We start from the raw sequence: 27,621 nt of genomic DNA, 5'->3' as shown, positions 1-27,621 counted from the left end.
GGAGGAGAGCAGGGGTAGGAGGCAGGGGAAGGAGGGAGGCTGCATTTCTCAGCCTGGGGAACGTCTTCAGCTTTGAACATATATGCAGAGAAGAGAGACCACACCTGGCAGCAAGGGGGCTGCAGATCTGCCCACAGGCAGTTGATCCTTCCCTCTGCCTTGGAGAGACATCCATCATCTGCCTCCAGCCAAGGATATAGATGCCGAGGACAGGTGATTCCTCCCTATTTGCATGGCCAACCACTAGTGCTGCAAGCAAGGCTTGCCCCAGCAGTAGCCTCAGGCCTGGCATGACATCCTGGGGACAGAGAAGCAAGCGGGCGCTTGTCCACCTAAGAGTACCTATGACTCTTCCAGGTTTGAAACCCAGTGTGATGATTGCTACTCTACTGTAATGACCAGTGAGTCAAAGGCTGGTTCCCACTGAGGACTTTCAAGAGCCATAGGATATGGTTCCTTTAATAGCATCCCTGAATTCATGAGCCAGTCACACATCTTCAAAATGCACAGCTAATGACAACCCAAAGGCAGATGGGAAGGAATAACCTGTCTGGATCCCACCTCTCAAAAAAAAAAAAAAATCAAACAACCTAATAAATGGGTTCTTTTGTGAGAGAGAAATTAAGAAAGAGAGGAAAAGAGAGAGACGGGAGGTGGGAAGGAAGGACCAAAGGAAGGAAGGAAGGAAGGAAGGAAGGAAGAAAGAAAAGGGTGAATTGGTGAAAGAAAGCTTTTCATAGTCTTTTGTTGGTATAAGTATGCTGATCCCTGAGCCTTCGCCCTCTCTGAATGCATAGCTGGGGTTTGTTCAGCTGGGATCCACTTCCCACCACACTTCACCAGTCCAGCCCATAGGCATGAGTATGAAGCCAAGTCCAAAATGTCAATGTGTGCTGACTCTCTAGAACACTAAGGAAACTCTAGAGCACGTCCTGTGGATGGTGGGAGAACCTGAACTTGGGAGAGGGCTCCTACGGTGTAGATGTGAAGTGGACTTGCTTTGAGCACTTCCATGGTCTCCAGTCTCATGCTTCCCTTTCACTTGAATTCCCTCTCTCTGGCTCTGCTTGGCCACAGGAAGCAGCAATCACAGCCTGGGGCATTTTTATTTCTTTATTTTTTTTAATAAACTTTATTCTATATTACAAATAGGTTTTTTTTCTTTTTTGTTCTGGACTGCAAAATAGGAATGCCTTATATTTACATACACAGGTATACAATTAATTATAACAAAGGTACAGAAGCTTTGCCTTTACCAAGTAACAACGGGATTCCAATTTAAATAGTATAGATTTTATTTATTTTTTAACTAGGATCAATTCAAAAGAAAATCAAACCAACAACAACAACAACCTAAGAAAAAGGATCCCAACCTCCTTTCTAATGCTGTCTTGACATCTCTTTGAGGCTGTTAGTAACACTGTAGTGAAAGGATATGTCTTTACATTGATTTTGTATTTAAGGTGGAAGCTTTAGCAAAACAGAGAATGAGATTTCTGGGCTCATGTGTATGTCCAAGACACAGGGTCAGACACTAGGAAGGGCCTGTCTCGTGACGTTAAAAAATCCAGTTGCCTCTCGTCATGATTCATTGGGGAAAACACTGGGAGCATTTAGCTAGCACCTAATGTCTCTGCTTCCTTACCCCATTCTGGGTTGGAAAGTGGATTTTCTCCAGGGACTGGAGAAAGAGCAGCATAAAAATTTTAAATAACACCAAGTTTCCCTTAAGATACTTCAGAAAGGACTGCAAGCTTGGACATGTGCCTTGAGTTCTCCAACTGACTCTTGTCTCTCAGTCTATCTGAAAGTCAACAGCAACTTCTCCTACTGGGAAATGCTGCCCTCAGAGTCAAGGAACGACCCCAGACCACACCAGCAAGAGAAAGGAATGCTGAAAGAATCTAAATGTCCTGGTTTTCCCCATTTTCTACATGCAGGTACCCTTTACTGAGCTTCCCTGAACACTGCTCTCTGCTGTGAGTGTCTTTGAGGTGATCTGTTTCCAAGCAGAAAGAATTTCTTGAGGTAAACTCTCCGTTTTTAGAACAGAAGATTAACACAAAAAAAAGCGCCAATGAACAAACAACAACAACGACAACAACAGAAATCACACACGTGACAGGTTGATTAGACTAAGCAGCTTTATATCCTTGCTGGGGTTTTTTTGGTGGTTTTATTTTTTCCAAGTGTAAATCTTTTTTTCTTTTTTTTTTTTTTCTTTTTTGACATCCTTCTACAAATTAATTTGTTGCTGTAAGCCTGTGTCCCCTTGAGTGCTTCTCTAACAGTTTAGTGAACTGAGCCATCCCAAATAAAACATGGTTGACAAGCTCTGTTTTCAAAGTATTCTCCACAAAGCGGTTATCCCCTGTAAGACAACACAACTTTTTTGGAGGAAGGGGCATTGCACAGTGGCAGAGGTTAGGGAAAACTGCAGGACTCCATGAACCCAACAATACTCTGAAATGGGAACAGCATTGGGTACGAAGCAGGAAAACTCAGGCTGTGAATGGCCAGGAGGCTTGGGTTTACACTGTGACATTGAGCTTCACTCACTTCATCAGGTTCCTGCTCCACAGCATACCAAGTTTGGATGGCAAGAGCTAGAACATCCCAAGACCTCCACCTACCCTGGGGGACAACTCTTGTACTGCTCATCAGGTGCACACAGCAAATTGTCCTGGCATCACTGAGGCTTTGCCAATACTTCTCCACCTGACAGCTGTCATGGCAAGGCATCTGCCAATACAGAAACACAATCTACTATGGTCGTGTAAATGATCATAGCTCCCTAGCTTGGAGAAAGAGATCCATTCCTGGGGTCCTCATGTCATCCCAGGAAAGAAGGTTACAAGATGCTCAGAGGAGTTTATACAACAGCACTGATTTGAGATGGATATTTATACTGATTTCCTCATTCAAGGGTGAGGGATAGGCAAACTGGGATTCCTGGATGCAGTTCTTGGTGAGCCACCCAAAAGTAACACAAGCCTGATGGGGCCAACATACACATTTTTGTACACTGCTTTCTGTCTGGCTTCTTCAGCTAAATGCTGAATCAAGGAGAGGAAAGGGACTAAAAGCACCTTGTTGGGATTGATAGGGTTCCAGCAAAGTGCATATCTGGTCATGGCATCTTACCACATCAGCAATGGTTACCGCAGAAAGCAAGAGATTTCTATGGAGGGGCAAACCTCTTACACACTACAGCCTACCCCAGGAGTTTGGGAAGCAGGACCAATTTTCTTCCTCTCTCTCATTCCTTTTACAGCACCATGCAATATCATCTCTACTCTATCAGATACATTTGCTTCATGAGCAATTCTTCTACAGGCTGCTGGGAACGGTGAAGCATGGCTTGTTTTACTGATGCCTTGGTGATGTGAGAGAGTAGTTTTGGTCATCTCCAGCAGCCCAGACTTTTCTTTTTGGTGTGAGATGGTCCTTGGACTTGAGGGTCCCTTGTGGAGACACAAATGTATGCCCCACTAAGAAGAGCCCTGGGACTCGGTCCTTTCAGGTTACCAATCTTCCTTTGGAAGTCTTCCACATAATAGTGTCTCTTTCCAAAGCACTTCATTAAAGCCTTGGGGAAGGACTGAACTACATTTTGTGTTTTGGCTTACTTTTAAACAATTTTCTTCTTGATATTATCTGGTTTGTGTTTGGGTTGTTACACCATAGGAATCCTGGCCTTTAGGAAAAGTGGAAGGGATGTCTAATCTTTGTGTTGGCTGAGTCAACAGTGAGAGTAGCCACTGGACTCTTAACACTCTATATCTATCAGTTTTCAACAGCATTAATGATGACAATTACGTGATTTGCTTGGTCTTTCTCCCTTCACGCTAAACACCTCCCTGTGGGCACAAGGTCTGGAAACTTGGGTAATCACTTTTCAATTAAAACAAACACCAACCAAAATTCTGCTGGTAAATCTTCTTCATGTTATAACATTTTTCATGGTCTCCAGTGTCAAAGAGGTCTGAGAAGACAACTACAGTGGTGAAACTACAGATGAGAAAATTGGCATAGCCCCCTTACCTAATGGAGCAAGGCTGGCGTATGCTGGATTGGACTAAACCTTCAAATGTGTTCAGGACAGAATCAAGAGTGGGAAGAGAAGGACTAGGGCATGTTGGGAGAAGAAGGTGCCCTTGCATGGCTGCATTTCTCCTTTTTGGTATTTCTCCTGTGCTGTCTGTTCAAGCAGTAACAATTTCTAACACCTTCTTCCAGATAACACACAACTTTTCTCACAACAGTGTTTACCAGCAGGTTCAGTCTGCAAAAGCAATGACGTGATGGATTATGTCTCAGATCACTGTGTCATTGATAGGTGAATACACTCAGAGGGAGGACACAATGTGTTTGCAGAGGCACTGTTCACTTTTTGTTTCTCTAACCCAGGCGTAAAGTTCAGAGCAAACTCTGCAGTGAAGAAATAATCCTAGCTCTCTCAGTAGAACCACAGAGAGTCTTCATGAATTCCCTCTCCCCATTTCTGATAGTGCTGCAAGTGTCAGCATTCACTGTCTTGATTGCAGTGTTTGAGAAATACCCATAAAGATCAGCCTATCATCTGGCATATTCTGGATATTAGGAGCCTGTCCATTGACTTCTAGGGACTTTGGCTCCAGTTTTCTCCGTGTGGCTTGAAAAACAGTGTGGAATACCACCTATTCGGCATTTTTTGTCAAGTGTGGAAAGGGAGGTACGGGGAAAAAAATCAAAGGAAGAGGAAAAGAACGCATCCATGTTGTAGCAGGGCTCATTCTTCTGCTTGTGTCTTTGTTTTTAGTTGTATTTTACATGCACTTAAAAAATAGTTAGCTCAACAGGTGAGGCTGGGAAGAAAGATGCCAAGACCTCTCATAGACTGGGGGATGCTGGGACAGTGTTTGGAAATGGGGAGGGCACTGAAGGGGACAGGGGAGCAAGCCCACGCATTTACATCACGATTCTGGCACATTTTCCAAGCGAAAACCAAAACCAGCTCAAACACCAAATAAAGAAAAACAAAAAGAAAAATTAAAAAAAAAGGAGATGAAAGAGAAGCAAAATACATATTTTCCTTTCAAATCCTGGGGATGGGGAAAAGAAGAGGGTGGAGAGAAAATGGAAATGCCTAAATGGGAAGTTGGGAAGGGTTAAGACACCAATCTCATGGTGCTTCCCATTTCCCCTAAGTGTTTCATTCTCAGTGTCTATGAAGTGTTCAAGTTTTTCTTGAAAAATATATATATATTACAGATGAGAAACTCCGTACCAGCAAGAAGAAATAAAATAATAACAATGGAAAACAACCATAATAAAACAAAAACACAGCCCTGAAAACATCAAAAAGAAACAGGGTGAGTCTCAAATTTCCCCTGTGGTGTTCCTCTGACTTCAATAACAGTGCAGGATTACACCAGTTCACTTTGATACTTTTTTCTTATAAACAGCTTCTTCTTCCTTTCATGTGTGCATGTCCAGGCAGTATAGCCCATCACTCATAACCACTTCCCTTCAAGCCAGCTATTTGTCCTTAGACTCCTACCATCCAGCTGTGAGTACAAGGCATGACAATAGGGTCCATATTTATCTTTTGTGGCACTTTGTTTGTCAAAACCTTTGGTTTCTTCCTTTTTTTTTTTTTAATTTTCCTTTTTTATGTACTTATAAAAAATATTGTGTTTGTGTTGTTGTTGTAATTTTCTTACCACTGGCTCTGGTGGGACTTCCACCCCACTTTCACAGCCATAATCAATGAATCTGGAACATGCGCTGACATTACTAAATGGATCAACAAAACCATGGCAGAACCAACCAAACCCAAATCATTCCCAATGCGCAGGCCTCTTAAAAATGCTGAGATGTCCATAAGGTGCATGATGAGTCCATCAGCTCAGCAATTGAACAGAAAGCAAGCAAAATTAAAAAGGAAATAACACACACACACACACAGATACACACACACACACACACACGCACAAAATAATAATAATTATAATCAAGAGAGAAATGTCTGGGGTTTTAAAACCAAGACGTGTCCCTAAGTTTGCTGTTTCAATATGAATCTTGTGATATTCTCCCCACAGACACATCCAGTTTGGGACTGCTGTTCTTTAAATGATTTTAGAAAGACTTGCCTACATGTGTATCTGCTTGGCTGAACAAAACCCACTTGCTGACCGACTCCTGTTTGCACCACATCCCCCATTAGACACACTCATGATCCGTCACTCTGAAGAGGTTCTGGTTTGCTAAGCAAGAGGCATGAATAAAACCAAATGCACTCATTCTCTAATCAATTTACACACCCTGTCTTTACCCCTTCCTCCCTCCAGGTGCAAAGTAGATCCAGGCTGTACTGTAGCTCTGAGGATGGTGTGAGATGGATATGGGCTGATTCTCTGTGGCATCAGCCCACTCCTCCATCTGCTAGTGAGCTCTGTTCATTTCTGGTGAGATGAGTGCAGACCCAGCTCTTGCCTCCATTGTCTTCAAGATGCAAGGTTCTCCAGACCCCTAGGGTCTCCCACTATGCTGAACCATGGCATTATCCAGGCTGGCAACTGCATGAAAAAAATAGCCAAATGCAGAAGAGATACAGTAGCTCACTCCTCTTTGGTTGGCCATGAAACAGGTTGAGATGTTGTTCCGAAGGAGCTGAGCAGAGCATAGGACAGGGTAATCACCCACAATTGTCCTGTGGTGACAGTGATCTCTGAAGGGACAGGAAGTGCAAAGAGACAGCAAATCCTTCCCAGGCAGCAACTGTTGGTTCCAGAAATGGAGAAGAGGAAAGGCCAGGAGTTGGCACCAAAAGGCAGATGAGCTTACAGTGGTTCAGAGACCTCCAAAAGACATGCAGTTTGGCTGGGGGTATCTAGGTAGAAGAATATTTTGCAGTGGTTCATTTGGATTGCCTCCAAGATTTCCTTCCAAAATGTGTGATGACATTTCCTCTTAGGAGTGGCTCTGAAGGAAGGTTTTACCATCAGTCCTATGCACCACCTTGCTTCATGGCAAGCCCTTCAGTATCCTTCTGATATTCCACCATGAGAAAACAATAGCTTTGTTCCAGTTGAGGAAATAAAATGGAAAGAACTAACAGCTTTAAAAAAAAATCCCTCTGTTCGTTTTTTGAGGCCAAGCTCCTTGCCTGGAACAAAATGAGACTTGTGGCTCTTGCTTCCCAAGCTGAGGTGGGAATGAGGGAGATGCTGTGCTGTCCATTGTCAGAAGGAACAGAACCACCACCAACAGGATGCCACTGAGCAGAGAGAACATTTTGCCGCAGTGCTACAACCAACAGGACACAATGAAAAAGACAGAGGGGGACACAGGTCTCTTTCTTTGAAAAATGAGAATAACCATACGAAACACATGGGCGGGGGAGTGTTGGTCTCCTCCTCCCCTCTTGACCCTTCCCCTGCCCCAAGAGAGCAGCTACACTGCTGTTTGCCTAGGCAGATAAGAGCCACAATGGTCCCATTCTGGATGGAGCTGTGGCATTTTTCGGGGAGCCTTGGGGTTCCTCTCCCAGTGGGTCACTATCAAGAGATAGAGTTGCAATGGCTCTGCAGGAGAGGATCTCAATTTGTTCCTGCCTTCCAGGATCCCTGCAGGCAGGCTGCCTTCCCCTTGGGGAGACTCTTAGTAATACTGTGTTCATTTCCATGTCCACTCCAGAGGCTACAGCCCTAGGAGGGCAGTTAAAGCAGCATGACAGAGGTGACCTCCCAATTTTCCATCTGCAGAGTGATGATGTGATGTTGGGGGAAGGTTTGTAGGTTTTTTGTGTGTGTAATAGTTTTTCTCTAGGGCAAAGGCAGAGGGGAAGCTGCGAAAAGGAGAGCTCCACCCAAATGTCTTGATTTCCCCAGAGCCAAGATTCCTCTGCAGTCTTTTCTTTTAACCCCTGGGGCTTTGTTGCATTGTCCATAGATTTTGAAAAAGAAAGAAATGAGAGAGAGAGAGGAGCGTTGTTCAGGCGACTCTGCTTACAGCCAATCAAAACTTGCACTTGGTAAAGATGATGATCTTGAGTGAGGCACGACTTGGTTTATACCTCCCAGGGTGTCCCTGGCAGGACAGTTCTCAGCTGTCTATGCTCATGAGGGTTATGACTTGTTCAAGTTTGTAGGCAAGTTTCTGTTTCCCAGCCTGGTCGTCTTGATCAAGGGCTCCGAGAATCTGGAAAAACAGAGAGAAAGAAATTGTAGGGATTTAATTTTTTTTTTGCCCAAAAGGAGTAAGTCCAGCATCTTACAGCAGCAGATGAGGATCAGCTTTCCCTAAGGTGGGTCCCAGGCTTAGTTTAGATCATGAAAACCAGGTCAGTCAGCAGGGAACCAGGCAGGCAGTTTAAGACAGATCTGACTAAATGCAGACCTTACATTGCAACCAATCAAATAGATTCTTATCTTGGAAATCAGTTATTTGGTAGCTTCATTCATCACCTTGCCATGCCACTTGAGATACCTTAAGGTATCTCACTTGGTCTTCAACACACAGAACCATGCTGGTCACCTTCAAGTTCCGTGTCGTGCTTGCTGGACCATTCTCGGGTGCTTTAGGATATCTAAAATGGCACTGGGCACATATGCTTAAACAACTTTTGGCGACATGTGATGTAGAGCTTATATAGGGCTCCTCTGTAGCAAGCTAACATCTGACCATGGACTACTGCAAGCCATCTAAATCTGATTGACCAATAATAGGAGGCAAAAATAACAGGGATCCAGATGAAAGAGTACTGGGGAGACCAATAATCCCAGGCCCTCCCTTTCCAGACCCCAGCCTTGCTTTTCATTCCTTAAATCCATCAACTCCCTAGCCAGGATGAAGATAGGTATCTGTGACACATGCTGGGCCCTGGGAATGGGCAGGGTGTCCCATGGTCCTGCAGAACTGCTTTTTGCCCTCCAAGGCTCTTACCTCCTCACTGTACTTGCCAACGTAGGAGTATATCTCTGAGAGCGCACTCATAGTGTTGAACTCGTTCATATGCATGCGAGACTGCTCAGCCAAGTATGCATTCATGTCCTGGTCACTGATTGCTGGCATTTTGGCGATGTCTGAATAGTACCTGAGAGAGAGAAATACAGATGTTTCTTCAGGGGAGAAGTAGGGAGTCAAGAGACGAAAACCATCAACAATAAGGAGAGAGGACACACTTAGCACTCTTGGGCTCTTCTAGTGCGTCAATGATATACCTGGTCATGCTCTTCTTCTACAGCAAGGGAGATGACTTAGCCAAAAGTGGAAATTACTGAAGCACTATTCCTGGATACCCGACGTGTGTTGTATTCACTCAACGCTATTCTGAGACTGAAACCCCAAAGAGCATCCTGTAAACTTTCTCCATGTCACCAAAGAAGTAGGCAGTACCTATTGATGCTGGATTCCTTTGTCAGGCCTTCAAGGGCTTTGAGCACTATCGCCATTCCCACAGACAAGTCCCACTGATCTCGCTGCCCACTGAGAGCTCAGGACTTCGCTCCCATAGACAAAAAAATCTTTGCATGCTTTCTTGCACCATTCACACTAGTTCATCTGCATCGACTGCTAACATCATCCACCTCCCACACTGAATCCAATCTATCCCAGCAACTCCTCTGATGCTCAACATCTCCCTTTTGCCCCAAATTTTAAGCTGGCCTGATGTCACAGTTTGTGGCAACAGGCTTCAAAACACCCCCATCCTCACTCTGACTGGGGAAAATCTGCTTCCCTTAGGAATCAACGACATTCCCCTTGAGCTCAAGAGGACTGGGACTTTACTGTAAGATATGGAGCCCCTAGAACCATTGCCCATCAGGCTTCATCAGCAGAGCAATGTCTCTTTAAGGAAGTTGCTATTTTCGATGTCCTTCGTCCCCCGGGTAAGGCAGGTCTTGGAGGACAAGGTTTGCGGAAGGTAATCAGTCACTGTCACTCGCAGCTGTGCTCTGCTGTCAACTGGTTAATTAGACGCCATCATTTACATTTTTAATTTCTGCAATTTGACATTTTGTGCACAAGGAAAAAAAAAAAAAGAAAAAAAGCCCATAGCTGCGGCAATGCACAATTTTATAATTAGGAGGCAGAGGGGACGGGGAGCCAAAAGAGCTGACAGGTGTCCTGTAAACAGCATTGAGACACCTGCTGAGATGGAGGCTGTTTTCCACTGCAGAGAAATTGGACACTGAAGTGCTGTATGATAAGTATCCTTCAGACAGACAAGTGGGAAAATACTCTCTATGACAGAGCGGGACAAGCAGCTGCTGAAGTCTCATATGAAAAACAGCACAGTGCAACAGAACTGGAAGGAAACCCCTCCGCATCAGAAGGCTCCAGTTTTGCTGTCTGATTTTGTCTCCTGCACTCCCATCCTGATTTATTGCAATGGGTTGGTCTCAGTTGCTATCCTGGTTTTGCAGAGTGGGGTTGATGTAACCCTTGGAAGAGAAAAGCATAGGAGGCAGAGGTCCCTCTTCCAGCTCTGTGCATAGTCTTCCAGCCTGGCTCCTTCCAGAGCTAGACTCTGGCTCATCATAAAATCTCATGCAAACCTCATTAACTATACTGCAACTTCCAGTATGCACAACATTACTCTCCCTGGAGTCCTAGCATATTGTCTTCTGGGCTCAGGACCAGCCAAAAGTCCTGGTCTAGCTCAGTCCCATGGTCTAAATATTGCTCACTCCCAGTACTCCACCGATGACTGGTCTGGGCTTGATTTTGCTTTATACTTTGCCTAATCCCCAACCCCCGAGTGGACCTGAACAGTTGACAAGGGAAGGAGCCATCTGTAAACATCATGAGGACCTCTCCTGCAGAGCTACCTCCAGGAGAAAATGATGAGCAGGATGAATAAATATTTCTAGACCTCAAACAAGTCTCAGCATCAGCAGATAGACAAAATCAGACCTGTGCTGCATGCACTTCTGACAAGAGAAAGCGTGAGGGACTGGTGGCATCCATGAGAATGCTATTGCAGACTCCTCAGAGCCAAAGCACATTGTTGAGAAACAAGGAGTCTTATGGCCAAAAACAAGGTGTGCTTTGGCACCCAGAGAAAACTACATCCATGTGCAAGCAGCACAGTTCATAAACTTGTGGGGAAAAACAGCCTGCAATGCAGTGAAATGCATTGATTTATGGAGCCTAAGAAGAGCCCATGGAGAAGAGCCCAGCTCCTCATGAATACTGCATAGGCACCTTCCTGCTGGGCGAAATGAAAAGTGAAGAGGATTACATCACAGCAAAAATAAATTAGGCCGGTGGAGGAAAGCAGAGGTACTGTGTTGTATTTGCCAGTCTGGCTCTGACAAGCAGTTGAAATGCTCCTTTTCCTCCCTGGTTTGGGTAGTCTTCAGATGGTGGCAGGATAGTGGGTGCAAGGATGGGGCACTTCTAAAAAGTGAAACACAGACACACATATCATCTGCTTCTCCGAGTTTCTGCTGTCTCCCTTTCACCTGGTAGCAATGCTCTCCTGGGTCTGTGACTCACAAGGGTCTGAAAGCTCCCCAATCCCTTTCCAGCCCTGCAGAGATATTTTCCTAGCAGCATAATGCTCCTGTGACTCATCTGAACAACGAAAAACAACACGCAATGCTCCCTGGAGCGAAGGACAGGATGCAAGAATCTGAGTTTCAGGGCTTGGAGGCCTCTCCAGCCATGACAGACTCTCAAGCTGTGATCTCAGTGTGCTGGGTTCACAGGCCATCACCCACTGCCACACCAAAGTGTCCTGGTCTCCCCCGGTCTCAATTCCCTGGCCATTGTACGCCTGAGCAGTCATTTCCCATTAAGGCTGAAAACTAAGATATTGTAGAAGTGTGTTTTGCAGGAAAAATAAAAGAAAAAGAAGGAAAAAAAAAAAAAAAAAGCATGTTCCAATAATCAAACCTAGCTGCTGGTACAGGGAGAAGACATATAATATCCTTCCATCAGAACTCTGCCATGGCCAAATGACTTATTTATTCAGAAGTGTTTCTAATGAAGCCATCATTGTGCTATCTAAAGAAATTACGAATGTGTATATTAAAGCATTCTAGCGGGGAGATGACAACATCCCTGCTGAGTCTTTATTTACCTTCTATTTGAGCCCAGATCCTCAGAGGTACTTAGGGCCTCTCTGCCATTTGCATACCCCTAATGTCTTCAAAACCGCCATGAAGCTGTCACCGAACCCCAGAGGTCCTGGGTACATTTTCACTGCCAGCATTTGCAACACTGCCTGTGTGCCGCTTCCCTTCGCCCCTGCAGCTGACAGCTCTCACTTACACCATAGCTGAACTGTGAACCAATGCAGGGGGAGTGAGATGCTCCTTCACCACGCTGTTCCTCTGAGCATCCCTAAGCTGAGAGTCACCAGATCTCGCCTGAGACATGGGCAGATCATTGACTCACACTTCCATACCCCCAGAGGCTGCATTAGCCAGCAGGAGGTTGGGAAAGTGAGACTAAGCCAGATTCCCTCTGAATGAGACAGAAAGGTAGCAAAGCAGCAAATCTAGCTTAGTCTGCCTCCAAAGGTTCATGACTGAGAGTCCAAAGTAGAAGATGGTGACTACTCGTTCAGATGTGCACCACTCACTGGCCTGGTGCTTCAGATTTGCTCCTTCTTCTGTACTCCAGTTTTGGTTATCTCCAGTGGATCCTTTTCCAGCTACTTCCAGGAGATCCTTAGGTGCACATCAAAAGATCCTTTCTTATGTGCTTGAGTTTCCACAGGAGGAGACAGTTCTTACCTCAAGGCTGCTCATTCTCCGCTATGGCAGGAAACTTGGTCATTAGACATCATGATACATCATTGTATCAGGAATAGTGTGGCCAGCAGGACCAGGGAGGTGATAGTGCCCCTGTACTTGGCACTGGTGAGGCTGCACCTCGAGTGCTGTGTTCAGTTTTGGGCCCCTCACTACAAGAAGGACATCAAGGTACTAGAGCATGTCCAAAGAAGGGCAACGAAGTTGGTGAAGGGTCCAGAGAATAAGTCTTACGAGGAGCGGCTGAGGGATGTTTAGTCTGGAGAAGAGGAGGCTGAGGGGAGACCTTATTGCTCTCTACAACTACCTGAAAGGAGGTTGTAGCCAGGTGGGGGTCGGTCTCTTCTTCCTAGTAACAAGGGATAGGATGAGAGGAAACGGCCTCAAACTGCGCCAGGGGAAGTTTAGGTTAGACATTAGGAAAAACTTCTTCACTGAAAGGGTAGTCAGGCATTGGAACAGGCTGCCCAGGGAAGTGGTTGAGTCTCCATCCCTGGAGGTATTTAGAAGAAGGGTAGATGTGGTGCTCGAGGACATGATTTAGTGATGGACTTGGCAGTGATAGGTTAACGGTTGGACTCGATGGTCTTAAGGGGCTTTTCCAACCTTAATGATTCTGTGATTCTATGATCAGAAATTTGTTTAAATCCCTCACTCAAGCACATCAGAAACTCAAATGGAGGATGTGAGGATTACTAGACCATAGGATGTGACTTCATAGGTATCATTAGCACAGCAACTCACCCCAGGCTGGCTTGAACAGGAGAGCCCATGAGACCATCCGTTGCCACTATTGTATGGGGAAGGACTTTGGATGCACCAGTATATAGTAGTGTTCCCTCTTATTCTAAAAAAATTGTTCTTGTTGCTTTCACATCCTCCTCTTTCCCTGGCTTGTGTTTGTTTTGATTGGTTTTGTTTTGTTTTGTTTTGTTTTTGTAAGGAAAGCAATACAACAGTGACCCAGTAATACATCTTGCCCTCTGTTGAGCCAGGGGTAAATGCTCTTGCCTTTGGTACCAACCAGGAAAGGCTCCTTAGTGGAGCTGTTTCACAAGAATGACTGTGCCTGCTGCCACACAGTAACTCATTAACTCATCAAAAGAGAAGAGAAAAGCCATGTTGCCAGTGCTTCCTGAAATTTCCCAGCACTGCTGTGGTTTAGGCAGCTTAGCATGGAGCTAATTGCCTTCCAAAAGATCTTTTTGTCATGGCTGTTGTTGTGCCGTTGCTGGGTTGGGACTGCACTCATTAATAATCATTTTAGCATATGAAAAGCTTGTAACAAATCCATGTGCTGCAGACAGCAGACGCAATTACAGCAATAACATAATTAGGGTTATGCAATAGCCGGCTGTATCCAGACCACTGAAGGAGGAAGAGATGGATGAAAGGGATATGGGGGACTGCTACAGCAAAGCAGAGTAGAAGGAAAGCTTGGGAATAACCTAGCGGCCAGCTCTTTTATGGGATGAAGTGAAGCAATGCAAGGACATGCTGTCAGTTCTTCTGTTGACACGGCATGGCAGTTTTAGTTTCCTGGGAAACATCTGAGCTGCAAAGTTTGTATTTGTGCTGATTCAGCTACAGGCAGCCACAAGACTCTGTTAGCCCAGAATGATCTTATTTTGGAGAGAGGTTCAAGGCCAGGATGTTGGACACTGATTGAACTTTGGCAGTAACAGCATGACAGCTAAGCAAAAGGTACCAGCCCCAAAGTTAGCTGAAGATCTGACAGCTCTTCCAGAGATTTGCCTTGAAGAGCTTGAGGGAATGATTCTGTCTGTGCATGCATCCCCTAGCTAGGGCAATGATTTTATTTTGCATATGTATGACTTTTCCTGCAGAATAAGTGGTAGAGAATGGGCGGGCAGCACTGAGTCAATGGCTGAAGAGTGAATCGGTGAACAGGTAGTTTCTCTGGGAAAAGATACCGTCCAGCATCGTCTCAGTGCAGAGGATGTGTGGGTCTGAGGTTGTACCCTCTGTGTTTAGACACATTTTCATCTTGCCTGCTGAAAACTGCACTATGTAAGAGCAGCATGTTACTGCAATGAGAAAATATCAGGAGCTTTTTGGAGACTAAAGGTGAAGAAAGACAAGTGAACAGTCTTCAGATACACCAAAAGCTGCAGCAGAGAGGCAAGGAATGAGCTGTAACCCATGTCCCTGGGGATGCGATGAGACGTCATGGGCTTTAACTACAGCCAGGGAGATTTTGGCTGGCCATCAGGGAAAACACTCTGATGGGAAGGACAGGGAAGCACAGGAACGGATTACCTGAGGAGAGCAGAGGCTCTGTCATTGGAGGCCTTTAAGAAAGGAGTAGACAAGCATCTGTCAGGAAGGCTTTAGACAGAGCTGATCCTTTAGGCAGGAGCTGGTTGGGCTGACCTCCTGAGGCCCCTTTCAGCACCGTTTTTTATTATCTGTACTGACAACACCCCCTTACCTTAACCCTTGGTATGCTATATCTTGAGCCTTCTTTCTGAAAGGGAAAGGAGACACAGAAGACTGCATTTTTTAAAGCAGAGACAGAATTTGCACCTGTTTTTTGATGGTCTCTTTTAAAGCCCTTGGAGTCACCCTGATGTTTCTGTTTAAACCCTCAATAACTTACAATGTTAGGGTGCATGCAGCTTATAATCTTTATTGTACTAAACTAGTCCAATGTGTCTTTCTTTCTAAAATTAGCTGCAAAGTGGCCAACAGACATCACAAGCACTGCACTGGAAGAGACCATCTATTGACTACAGAGTCCTGGAACCGCAGGCTGACAAGTGAGGTAGGTTAGATCCCGAATGGGGACAGACTATGCATTCTGCATACTCCAAACATACTCCCACAGAATTTTCTATTACGCTTAAGACCTTGACATCTAAAGGCTTATGCCATGCAAATCATAGTTGCTTCAGGAAAAGGAAATAGATGAGATCATGGACCAAGGACCTGGGTACCAACAGCTAGGTCAGGTCGTGTTTGTACCCAGGTTAGCATAATAAACGGTAGATATTGTAGTGCTGAATCCCACAGATCATGTCACTTTAAACCTCCTTTAGTCCCAAACTTGGCAAGCCTATTTTGAATGGTCTTCATTGGAAGATTCTCAAGGTGTTAAGTATATTTACAATGTCTCCATTGACTTTCACCTTTTCTTTGAGGGGCTATTTTTAATGCACAATAAGTAGCCAAAAGGAGATCAAGTCCCTGCAGGGATGAGAAAAAAGCACCAGTTCCTCTCCTTGCAACACTGCAGGTATTTTGGGCACCAGTGTGCAATGGAAAAGCTCTTTGGCTTCTGCTTTTTGTGCTCTGCCCCTTTTCAGTTTCCCACATCCCTGCCTCCATGACAGGCTTTGGTAGGGAAACATTGTATTGATTGTGATGCAGGCAATTAAACGGTGTTAATGAAGTTCAAACAAGTGTTATCATAAGCTTGGCAGCATGGAGAGAAATGAAAGGTCAGCCACAGCCCTTTGTCATCTTTTCAGTGTGGTGTTGAATGCTAATGAGACAGTCCCAATTAGAACAGGCTCCCCTTTGTATTGCTTGGGGATTGCATCAAATGCTCCCAAGTTCTCCAGATTTCTAGGCTCAAAGGGGACATTTGAAGTAAACTTGAAAAGATGCAGATCTGAAGCTGCTCTAATGTAAATTCAGCAAAGCCTATGGAGTTTTATTAACAGAAGTCAGATGAGAATCTAGTCTACCGTTCCCATTCTCTTCCTCTTTTTTCAGTAGACTCAGATAATGATAATTGAAAAGCCTCCACCTTGTTTTAGAACTAGTCTGACTCTTCATGGCTTCAACAAAAGCCAAATAATCTGTCCCCATTTCCTGGGTTAGTTCTCCTGCTTCAGTCAGGCCTCATCTTCTGCCGCAGGAAACCCAAGATGTGGCCTCACCTAGATACTTTTTAGCCGTGTGTTTTCACAGTGAAAGACCCCTGGATGTGTAATTTGAATGCTGAACCTGGTTTTCCCAAAAGTCAGGATTTCTCAGTGGGTTTGTTTCAGCAGGCAGAGTCTACCTCTGCTTCCAACAGTGTTAAAAAAGGACTGTTGAAATCAAACTCCCAGTTGACTACGAGGTGGAGGTAGACCATTGATCAGGCCAGAATCTGTAGCTATTCCCTTCCCAATGTACATTTACACTCTAAAGAGGTAGAAAACTAATCTTTGAAGGATTGGAGGCATGTACTTTCACCCATGCCTGCTTCTTTGTGCCAAGGTCATTCCGTGCTTTGCAGTTTGTGAGTCCTAAAGACACACTCCACACTGAGAAACCGGGAGTTGTAAAGGGAAGGCTTGGGAGTAATCCAGCTGAGCTACCATTTCAACAAACCTGTTAAAAGACAGGAGCCTGTCTTTACTCCAGAGTGCCTTCAAGTAGGGTTACAATCTACCACTGCCTAATTGCCCTCTTATAGATTCTTCTTCATCAAAAAGAAGTTAATTTGATTTCAGGTCCTTCTGATTTACTCAACTGCTTCTTAAACATCCCAGCTGAAAATCTTTTTATCTTATGATTTGCTCTTTGAAGAAGTCTAGTGGTCTTGAAGGATGCCATCTCCAGCTGATACCGACTACAGAAATAGCTCCAACCAGTACTGGAAGCCTTTGGATTTGGAATAACTCCCTCAAAGTACAGTTGCAGAATGGAGGAAAGGAATTCAGGGTAGAATTGAAATTATATTTTGTTCATCCTTGATATGTTTTTTCTTTGATCTACCACAGCATCCAGGTGCCCCTGCCTTGAGTCAGTGGAACTGACACACAAAAATATAAGCAGGGCAGAAGCTCTAACCATATTCCAAAACCTGCAGCCTCCCCTTGGGCTTCAGTTCAAGTTGTCAGACATCAGTGCAGATAACAACCCAGCACATGCTGGGCACAGAAATCCAGCGCTGTTTACTAGCAGCAGGAGGTGTTATGTACTCGTTTGCAAACCGACTTGTTCAGGAAAAATTCCAGGGAAATGCAGCACCTATCGCTGAAGATCACTGGGCAACAGGATTTAGCTCCAAAGAGTTGTAAAGTGAAATCAATACTGGAAAAACAAAATGGAAACTGCAGCCTTCTGTTTATGCAGAAAAAAAAGGTGTAGCATGAGGAAATACCCTGTTCTCCACCTACATACCTCAGTTTGTCACTCAAATGTACCATCTCCAAAGATAAAAAATCAACCAAGGTCATATGTAAAACAAAGTATTTGTCCACAGAAACCAACGACCCACTACATGCAAAGTTGCTAAAGCATCACTAGAGTATGACACCTTTGGGTCACTGTTGGTGCAAACCTGATTTCTAAATGAATCTCAAACACCTCTTTCCCCCTATCCAGGTCAATCCAGCAATCAACCTCAATACATACTAAGAAACTTGGACACAGTACCAGAAGTAGGTCATAATTAAGCAAGGTAGCTTGTAAGAGCCTTACAGGTTGCCTAGAAACGACATTTGCAGAAGTGTTTAACCACATCTAAAAATAATTGTCCAGACAAATCAGAGACCAATGGCAGCATTATTGTAAAAAATGTCACCGCATGCCAGCTAGAAGACAGAGCTCTTTGATCAGCCATGCTTTCCTTTCACAGGATGATAGAAAATCATCCCCACCAAAGGAAAGACAGTGGTTTACAGTGCAGTGTGCCTACATTGGTAGACGTCTCATATAACCTGCACGCCGTGGTATCAATTTTAGATAGTGCCCCTGAAGTAATCCAGGCAGATCATTGCTTAAAACTGATGGTATTGTACAGGAATGATCTGCAAGATAAACCCATCCTTGTATTTACAGAGTAGTAATCATTCTCCATCTGTGCAGTTCCCAAATCTGTCAATAACACCAGGCAAGCATAGCATATTGGAAAACAAAGCACAGATCAACTTCTGCAAGGCTTGCTCCAGCAGACAGGCTCCTGCTGAATGGAGTGCAAGATGTGCTATTTGCTTGTCCTGTGGAAAATCTTAGAGAAACTGAAGGAATAGTTGTCTTGGTTGTATTCCCTGTAGAGTAGCTTTGCCAGGTATTGACCTGCAATTCAGTAGTTTGAACACTACAGCTACAGGTCTTGCAGATGTGGATAAAATGTTTGGAAAGACCTCTGACCTTTCAGAAAATACCTGCAGAGCTTCAGTCACCAGCCTGTCAATCTTATGGCATCTCATTCAAAGCACAGAAGATCCTCCAAGGAAAGCTACTGGACTCGAAATAAAGAGATATAATTGTATGACCCTTGGGATCTAGGCAGTGTGGGGACTGTCACAATGATGCTGAGAACAGCAAATCACTTCTGGTCTGTGTGGAAAGACTTAGAAGCCCGCGTACTTCACAGGGCTCAAACACATCACCTCCCCTTCCTTCCTCCCTCTATTGCTTCTCAACCGTTTCTCCTCAAGAGAAACAATGATGGCAAACACCTTCAGTTCATACCTCTAATTAAATTTCCATCTCTGCTGCAAGACATGTGGGAATAAAAGGCTAACGTGGAGCTTTCTACTTAGGCAATAACCAAAGAAAAAAAGCCTGGAAGCAGCTACCAAAAGCAATACTGATTATGCCTCCTACCTCCATCCATGAAGCAGGGCCTCATTGTATCACTTGCATATGTCATTCCTACCAAGAGCTAAAACTCACCTTTCCACCCAGTTCTTGTAGCTGGGGATGTCCTTGGCGTACAGGAGCTTGTTGGAGGGTGAGTCTTTGCCCAGACGGTGTTCTGAGGTCGAACAAGAGTCCATGAAAGTCTGAGCCACTACAGAGAGGCAGGCATCTGTGATGCTGTTCTTGTGGATGTCGAAGACGAACTGTGGGTTCTTGATCATGTTAACCCAGAACCGTAACGGCAGGCTGCAAGAGGGGTGGGAGGGGTGGAAGAGGTGAGTCAGTCAGTGCATGGTTCACAGGCTTTATTGTGTGAGGTTACAATGGTAAATGGTGAATGGGTATCAAAAATCATGGTGTGAAGATAAAGATTCTGGGATAAGCTTTGATATACAAAAAAATTCCTTCCCTACAGACTCTAGGGACAGCAGTGGAGTCACCTTGGGAGTGGCTTTTTTCCCTGTTATCATTACAAGCCAGATTTTGTCAGTCTTAAAGTCAATGCCATCTTATTGAAGTTGCACATAAATTAATGGGATTATAATTGAGGTGATGAAGATGACTCCTAACTTCTTTATGTTAGGTTGCAATGTAAAGTTGCACTTCTTGGCTGCTTCATCAGACAAGGATAGGCATTGCATCCACAAAAATTATGGTGAACATTTGTCATTGAGGGACTTGGCTTTTAGCCCCCATAGCAACCCCATGGGAAGAGAGGTAGACAGAGCTCCCAGGTTGAGACTAGGGGTGTTAATGGCATGCACTGTGTGCTGCGGACACCATGTACTGTCACGCTTCACAGCTCAAGCCCAAGCCTGCATATGATCCCAGCACATTGGGCATGAAGCAGTCCTTACATGACAGGGAAAACCCTGTTGCCTCAAGGAAAAAAAGGAACTGGCAAACAAGCGTTGCAACCTTTGAAATGAAAATATATCTGCCCTAACCAAGGAAATGCTATTCCAATTGCAATCCAAAGCCCTTTTTTCCCTGACTTTTTTCTCAAAAGAGCAGTTCATTTGTATGAGATGCCCTGAGGTATCTACCTCCAGCTTCTGCCTCAAGCCTTTTTGTCAGACTAAATGCATTCATATGATTGTGGCCTAAGAGTTCAGATGTGTCACTGATCACAGAGTCAAACTCTTGTGTCTCTGTCAGGTAGACTGTTAAGTCTGCCTTCAGTGTCTGCACCTTCCCAGTAGGAGGTTATTCTTCAGCTTAACAAATTCACCTGATGTTCAGGCTAAACTCCCCAGTTCCTTCCATCTGCTTGTTACCCCCATGTGTTCACAGCACCATAAAAAAATTCATCTCCAAGTCCGATACATTTCGGGTAACAGCAGGCAGTTTAGCATGTCCGGACTCAGAGATGACAGCACGTTTTCCTAAACCACTATATATTCTCCTGAACCATCAAAATCACAGAGCAAATATAAGGAAAACCTCACACAGGTAATCCTATCAGCCAAGCAACCTCCATAGAGGAAGGGACAGAAGTTAGGAGAAGCAGGAGATGCTAGCAATGAGAGCTGATAGGAGTTGTGGGAGGGAAATATTTTAGGCTGGGAATGGAGGATTCATCTTTTAGGGGATGAGGTGGATGAGTGAACCGTGCAGAACTTCTGCAGGTGTTTGGATAGCAAACAGCCACAGTGAGGATGAGCAGAGAGTACATGTATGTGTGCCTGAGTGTGTGTACGGGTGCGGGGAGGGGCTGGGGGGATGATGTCCCTAGCTGGGAATAATGAAGCCCGTGATGTGACTTTGAGTTAATTTAATCTGATTGAACAGATTTCTTCATACTGCCCCTTTTCCCACATACACACACACTCTGCCTTCCCTCCTCCCCCCTTAAATAAACCTCCTGCTCATTTAGTCTGAGTGGCTGCAATCAGCCTTAGATTAGTGCCGCAGATAATGTTAATAATATGCTAATGTTTCATTAGTTGAAAGCCTCTTTGGTGCATGGGGTTTCTTTTTTTATGTCATTGCGCTGTGACGATCTGCCATCAGCATGGCTGGTAAAAGGAAAAAATGCATGAGCTGGGAGCCCCGTGGCTCTCCTCTGCTGTTCCTTTTATAGTCCCTGTATTTGCACAGGAGAAGGGGAGGAAGCAATTCCCCAGGGAACTTTTTCCAACAGGGAGACTCAGCGGAGAGGAGCTGCAGAGATCTTTTCTCTCCACCGATCCTGGCTTTTCCCCACTGTCCCATTACACGTATGAAGAGGGGCTGCTATCTGGCAGCTAGAGCAGTGGACTGATGTCAGACTTTGTCACTCACTCCAAAGGTGACTCACACCCAGCTACAGACCCTTTAAGTGCTTAGTACCATTTGAGATGCTCTCCTGGCCTCCAGCTGCTAGTCCAGGAGGGTACAAGTCTCCTGTGGGTGCTGCACATCCCCTGTGGATGTCTGGGATACCTTGAAATATCTCAGATGGCACTAGATACCTATGTGTGGGCAAACAAATGGAGCTCTAGCCCCCCTCTGACTACAGTAGGAATTCAAACACCCAGTCTAGATGAGGACAGGGGTGCTGAATCCTCTCCCATGCCTCCCTAGACATTCCTATGGGCCTGTTCACTGCAGCAGTTAAATATTTCACTATTTTTCCTTCTATATCCTCATGAGGTCCCTCAGAAATACTGCCATCCCTATGTAATACAGGGCAAACTGGGACCTGTTTAGCCAAAGCGCTCCATCCTTGAGTGCATCCTTTGGATTCTGGGATATTCTGACTTCCCCGTAGGCTTGGGAAGACTGAGCCTGGTGCTCTGAACCCCACGCCAGGCTCCTCAGCTTCCCCAGCAGCCAGATCCCAAACCACACGTCCCTCTTCTCTCCTTCCAGTCCAGGACCTGGTACTGGGGTGTCTCACTCACCAATTGCTCTTCCAGGTGTGCCGCACGTGGGGGTCATGGATGTTGTGCTTGTCAGCCTGCTCATCCAAGAAGTCAAACATGTATTTGATAGCCAGGGGAAGTGCACTGCCACGGTGAGCAGTACTGAAAATGGTCTCAAAGAGGTCATCTACAAATTTCTGGAGGGTGCCCTGTTGAGAGAAGGAAGGAGAGAAGAATGTGAGATACCAAGTGGGAAGAGGATATTGAATTTTGGTACCCCACTGAAAACAGAGTATGTCTGTGAATCAGGCCCAAAAGTGATATTGAATAGTGGGAGCCATCTAATATCTGTTAAATGTGACATGAGTTGGAAATTTCAATACAGAGGTCTTTAAGCAGGCATGTGCATCTTCACAATATCCACTACATCTGGTTAGCAGCTAAATGGAGTAGGTCAAGATGCTACCTGTCCTCTCTGCTACTAGCACTCCCCGCCAGGGAGAGTGGCTGAGCTGTGGTGGAATACCTTGCCCCATCTCAGGTATATGGTGATGGAGAGGACCGGATATGTTCCCACTGAACTTGCTCTCCTCTGAGTTTGACGGTCAACTGCTTTAGTGCATGTATGAGACAAAAATTAGCCATTTTCTATGCTGGCTTTCATCCAGGGCCAATTCTTAAGCTGGGAATAGAAGTCAGATGACTGTAGAGCAGAGCAGAAGGTGTCATTGAGACAAATGGGACAAGAGTGCCTGCAGAGAGATGGATGTTTTATATGTGTGAGTAGTATAATAAATAACACAAACTTAAACTTAATCCCCAAGAGACCTCCTCATTTTTTACTACCCATTGGCATGGGACTGAGGCAAACCCTAGAAGCAATGCATGGATGTGTCAGATACTGCTCTGCAGACCTCAGTAATATCCGCTGCAGAGACTGCAGAGGTCTATTTATGCTCCTCTGGGAGGAGAATCCCATATCCTGTGCTTGGCAAAACACCCTGGACAAGCCAGTGAGGACAGTTGACCTTTAGCAAGAAGGTGAGGAGCTGGAATATCAGAGGGTGACCAGGCAGGCTGGGTTTGGGGGCAAACCAAGCAAGGCACGCTTTCCCTGCTGAATGGAGAACTCTAGCCCACATTTGAACCTCTGCTCTGCCACCAGAGCTTCATAGGCGGTTATATGTGAACAAACCATACAGCTGCTAAAATAACCAAAAAGCAATCAAATCTCTAACAAACGTTTCTTGATATGCAAGATTTCCTCTTCTGAAAAATAAACTCCTCCCCTTTCTCTGCAGACCAATGAAAGAAATTCTTACTACAAATGAAGCACCAGGTTCCACCAGCGAGGCTCAAGTTTACATAGTGCTAACAAATACTTAATTAGAAAGCTGGTGTCTCTTGCTGATTCACCACTATTTATCCTTCGGGAAACAAACAGAGGTACCTTTTGCTTGTGTGAACTCCTACAGGGTGAATAAAACCCTGCAGCACATGTCTGACTCAGAAAGGGCCCCTGAGGGGAAATCTTGTTGGTCTGACATGGAAGAGCTGCCCTCAGGTTCAGTTTCTGGAGGGAATTAGTTCTCTACATGCTCACCCACACAAACACAAAGAAAACCTCTGAGGCTTTTACGCAAGAGACTCTAGGTCTCAGAGGTCAGGGATTTACTGGAATAAAAGTCATTGTCAGCTTAACTAAATATTCCCTGGGATTGTATTACTAGCAATTGCTCTCTTTCCCTCCCTCAAATGGTCATGATGAGAAAAGAAAATTGTTCAGCCCAAGAGGGGAAACAATAAAGCCCCAGCCTTTCTACTCTCTCTGTTGCTGTGCAAGTTTCACAGCTGCTTTCAAGCCATCTCCACAAAAAAAACCAAAACAAAACAAAACCAAAAAACAAGTGTTGAGTTTGTGATCTGGAACAGAAAGCAAAAGCAATTCAGTGGCAGGGTAGGGGACGTATCCCCAGACAGCGTAAATCAGCACCGGTCCAATGCTTGCTGGTTTACACCAGCTGGGGCCTGGGCCCTGGGGAGCATCATTTTCTTTTTACGTTGTGTGATCCGTAAAAGTATCTTGATGCCAGGGAGCTGGGCATGTACCAAGGGCTAAGGACAAAGCCACTTTATCTCCAAATCCCACTGCAACATAAACAGCCTGAGTGAGGATGCTGGTAGAGTCAGACACCAGTGGCAAAATGAGTTGAGGAACAAATGTTCAGGTAAAACTGTATGGTAGAACATAAGCATGTTATAGATACCTGTCTGATAGGCAAACTTGGATGGTGTTTGCATGAACACATGAAATTGTGTTTGTGCCTATTAACACCCTGACAAGAAATTATAATAGTCAAACTTTCAGAGAAGGGAGCAAGATTGGGCTATTTGATCACTCAGAACAGGGTGAGATAGCACCATAATCAGCCACACCTGAGCCACAGCTATCCTACAGTTTCCACTTCTGGGATGCATTGAGATAATTCTCATGCTAGAGAGATTTGGGCACAAAGATGCTCTGTGCTGCAAAAGGGTGGCAGAACTGCAAAGGGAGCCTTTCTCTGATTATACTGCCTTCCTCCCCACCTGCCCTAGTCCCTGCTGGGGTGCAAAAGAAGATTGTTGCGGCCTCATTAGTGCAGGCTTCTCCAAGGAGACCATTATCCATAGGGTGGAAGAGTAAATAAATGTAAGCTCAGACAACTGCTTTTACCCATGCTCTTTACAAGTGAGTTAGGTGGAAGATAGTCTCAGTTAGAGACGAAAGAAGGTGAAAGGTCTGAGAGCTTTTGTCAACCCCAGAGCAAGCCAGCTGCAGCAAGAACTGGCCATGTCCTTCACAGGGAAGGGACAACATGGTGGTGAGTGACAGTGGCAATTAAGCCACTATCTGTTGCTGTCGTGGAAACAAAGTCCACTGCAGGAAGTTTTAGACCTGTCAGCTTGAGTGATCTCCACTTGTGCAAGTGTCCTCCCCATGGTGCTGCATCCCCAGTTATGCTAAACACTCACATACTGCCCCGCTACAGAAGTTTTGCAGGCTCTGGCAGGCACCCATGTATGATTTCATGTAGGTTTCTAGCATTTGGGGGAGTATGGATTGAGCAGATGGGATCTTACCAGCTTCCCAACACCCAATAAATGTTTGGGAAAGCACAACCAGCCAGATCACAACATAAAGGAGGACTTGGATCTGCATCACCCCTGGGAGCAAGTATTCACAGCACGGGCAGTCCTTGCCCTCTCTGCAGAGACCTGCCATGGGCCAGCGGTGATGTGTGAGATGTGTCTGGAGATTCAGTTCAGGATGTCCCTGCTCTGCCTCCACCTGACTTAATCTGTATTTTCTCTTTGGAGACCCTGAGCTTTCCAAGTCTCAGTGGAGATGGGCATCTAACTCTGCTTGCTTTCCTTGGAGCTGGCCACCTATTAGCCACATCACTGTCAACGCCCTGCCAATTCATCAGCACAAGAGTCTTTATAGGCCCAGGGGAATGGTGGAGAAGAAGAACTTGTAGCACAAAACTCAGGGTTTTGTGGCAGAGGAGCCCATTTCAGACTGTGAGGTGTGACACATCCTTGGAACCTGATCTTGGAACCCCTGACTCTTCATTTGCTCAATTTTGGTACAAACTACAAGCCAGTATAATCAACAGCCCCAACACACACCTGCCCCTGTGCTGACTTTCTCTCCCAGTCTCATGGCCCTGGGTTCTTTACTCCTCGTTGCTCGCCAATGTCCCTTTTCTGACTCTGCTTTCTAAATTCAAGCTCCTTCCCTCCATGCTTGGAGCACTCTTCTTGCTCTATTTTGCTTCTCACTTTATCCCCCTTTGGCATCCTTTGAGCAGTCTCTCATTTCTTGTAGGAAAAAAGTTCCACTGCAGTTCCTTTAAAAACCCATTTCTCACCCTCTTCCCCACCACCCACCATGTACCTTGGTTGCAAGTAGCCTCGTCAGGTAGATCTCAGAAACCATCTTGCTGCCACGGTCACCCTCTTTTTGGTCACCGTGCTCATGGTTCTTCACCAAGTGCCACATCTTGACTCCACTTTCAAGGTCAGGGGTGATCATGGGGGTGCGGGAACGGAGGCTATCCGGGCTGCCTGTGTAACGGATCATGTTTTCTGCAAAGAGAGATGCATGTGTCTCAGCCCTAGTAGCACTCGTATTGGGATTAATGGGTTTCACCAAGGAAATATGCTAATGACATGTCACCTAATAGAATTTTTTCATCAGACAGGCAAGAAGAAGATATTTTCTGTCTGGGTTCGGTAGCAAGTACCTCTCCCATTCAGTATATGGAGTGCATGCTCATACAGATTCTGGTGTGGGGCTGAGACAATCACAGCTAGTGAGTCCACCCTGGGGTGACGTTAGTTTGGGTCTCCAAAGTGGGAAGGCTGATATTCCTGTTCTCACAAGCTCAGCATTTCCACATTAGTACTAAATAAACTTCCATCAATCACTTTGTAACAAAGTCAGGGCAATCGCCAGTATCAATACAGGCTGGGGGGTGAAGGGATTGAGAGCAGCCCTGCCGAGAAGGACTTGGGGGTACTGATAGACAAAAAGCTAGACATGCGCCAGCAATGTGCTCGTCCATCCCAGAAAGCCAACTGTATCCTGGGCTGCATCAAAAGAAGTGTGGCCAGCAGGTCGAGCTCTGCAGTCCTCAGTACAAGAAGGACATGGACCTGTTGGAGAGGGTCCAGAGGAGGGCCACAAAAATGATAAGGGGGCTGGAACACCTCTGCTATGAGGAAAGGCTGAAAGAGCTGGGGTTGTTCAGTCTGGAGAAGGGAAGGCTGTGGGGAGACCTTGTTGCAGCCTTTCAGTACTTAAAGGGGGCTTCTAAGAAAGATGGGGACAGACTTTTCAGCAGGGCCAATAGTGACAGGACAAAGGGTAATGGTTTTAAACTAAGAGAGGGTAGATTCAGACTAGATATAAGGAAGAAATTTTTTACAATGAGGGTAGTGAAACACTGGAACGGGTTGCCCAGGGAGGTGGTAGATGTCCCATCCTTGGAAACATTCAAGGCCAGGCTGGATGGGGCTCTGAGCAACCTGATCTAGTTGTAGATGTCCCTGCCCATTGCAGGGGGGATGGACTAGATGACCTTTAAAGGTCCTTTCCATCCCAAAGCTTTCTATGATTCTCTGAATATCTCCTGGTGAAATTACAGTGTGAGACAGAGAAGCCCCCAAAGCAGCTGTATGGACCAGGCCTTGTTATCAAAGCATTATCTTATGACTGGGTGATTTGCTTAGCAAAGACAAGGGATGATGCCAAGCCAGACATGATGTCAGTGTCTACACTATTAAATTAAACAAGGCTCAAACACTGACTTTGGTTGCCCATGCTCTTTACCTCTTATCATGTTCCCTGGCAAAACTTTGGCCTGGAACAACTA

The 27,621-nt window shown here is 45.3% G+C and overlaps 1 protein-coding gene across 1 annotated transcript in view; it reads right to left on the bottom strand.

The window, feature by feature from the left end:
* Nucleotides 1-1,170: 1,170 nt before the first annotated feature.
* PLXNA4 (plexin A4) overlaps nt 1,171-27,621 on the bottom strand; it is a 459,725-nt gene continuing 433,274 nt past the window's right edge. The window contains exons 28-32 of the mRNA XM_087766199.1: nt 26,142-26,332; nt 22,241-22,410; nt 19,389-19,601; nt 8,929-9,079; nt 1,171-8,184 (exon numbers count right to left, since the gene is read on the bottom strand). Of these exons, the coding sequence (XP_087622325.1) occupies nt 8,089-8,184; nt 8,929-9,079; nt 19,389-19,601; nt 22,241-22,410; nt 26,142-26,332 (821 nt within the window). The 3' untranslated portion in view covers nt 1,171-8,088. The remainder of the gene's footprint in view (nt 8,185-8,928; nt 9,080-19,388; nt 19,602-22,240; nt 22,411-26,141; nt 26,333-27,621) is intronic.

The sequence above is a fragment of the Nipponia nippon genome, unplaced genomic scaffold, assembly GCF_047370975.1.
Source record: "Nipponia nippon isolate SJK-2023a ecotype South Korea unplaced genomic scaffold, ASM4737097v1 scaffold_3, whole genome shotgun sequence".
Lineage (NCBI taxonomy): Eukaryota > Metazoa > Chordata > Aves > Pelecaniformes > Threskiornithidae > Nipponia > Nipponia nippon.
This window is presented reverse-complemented; position numbering and strand designations above follow the sequence as displayed.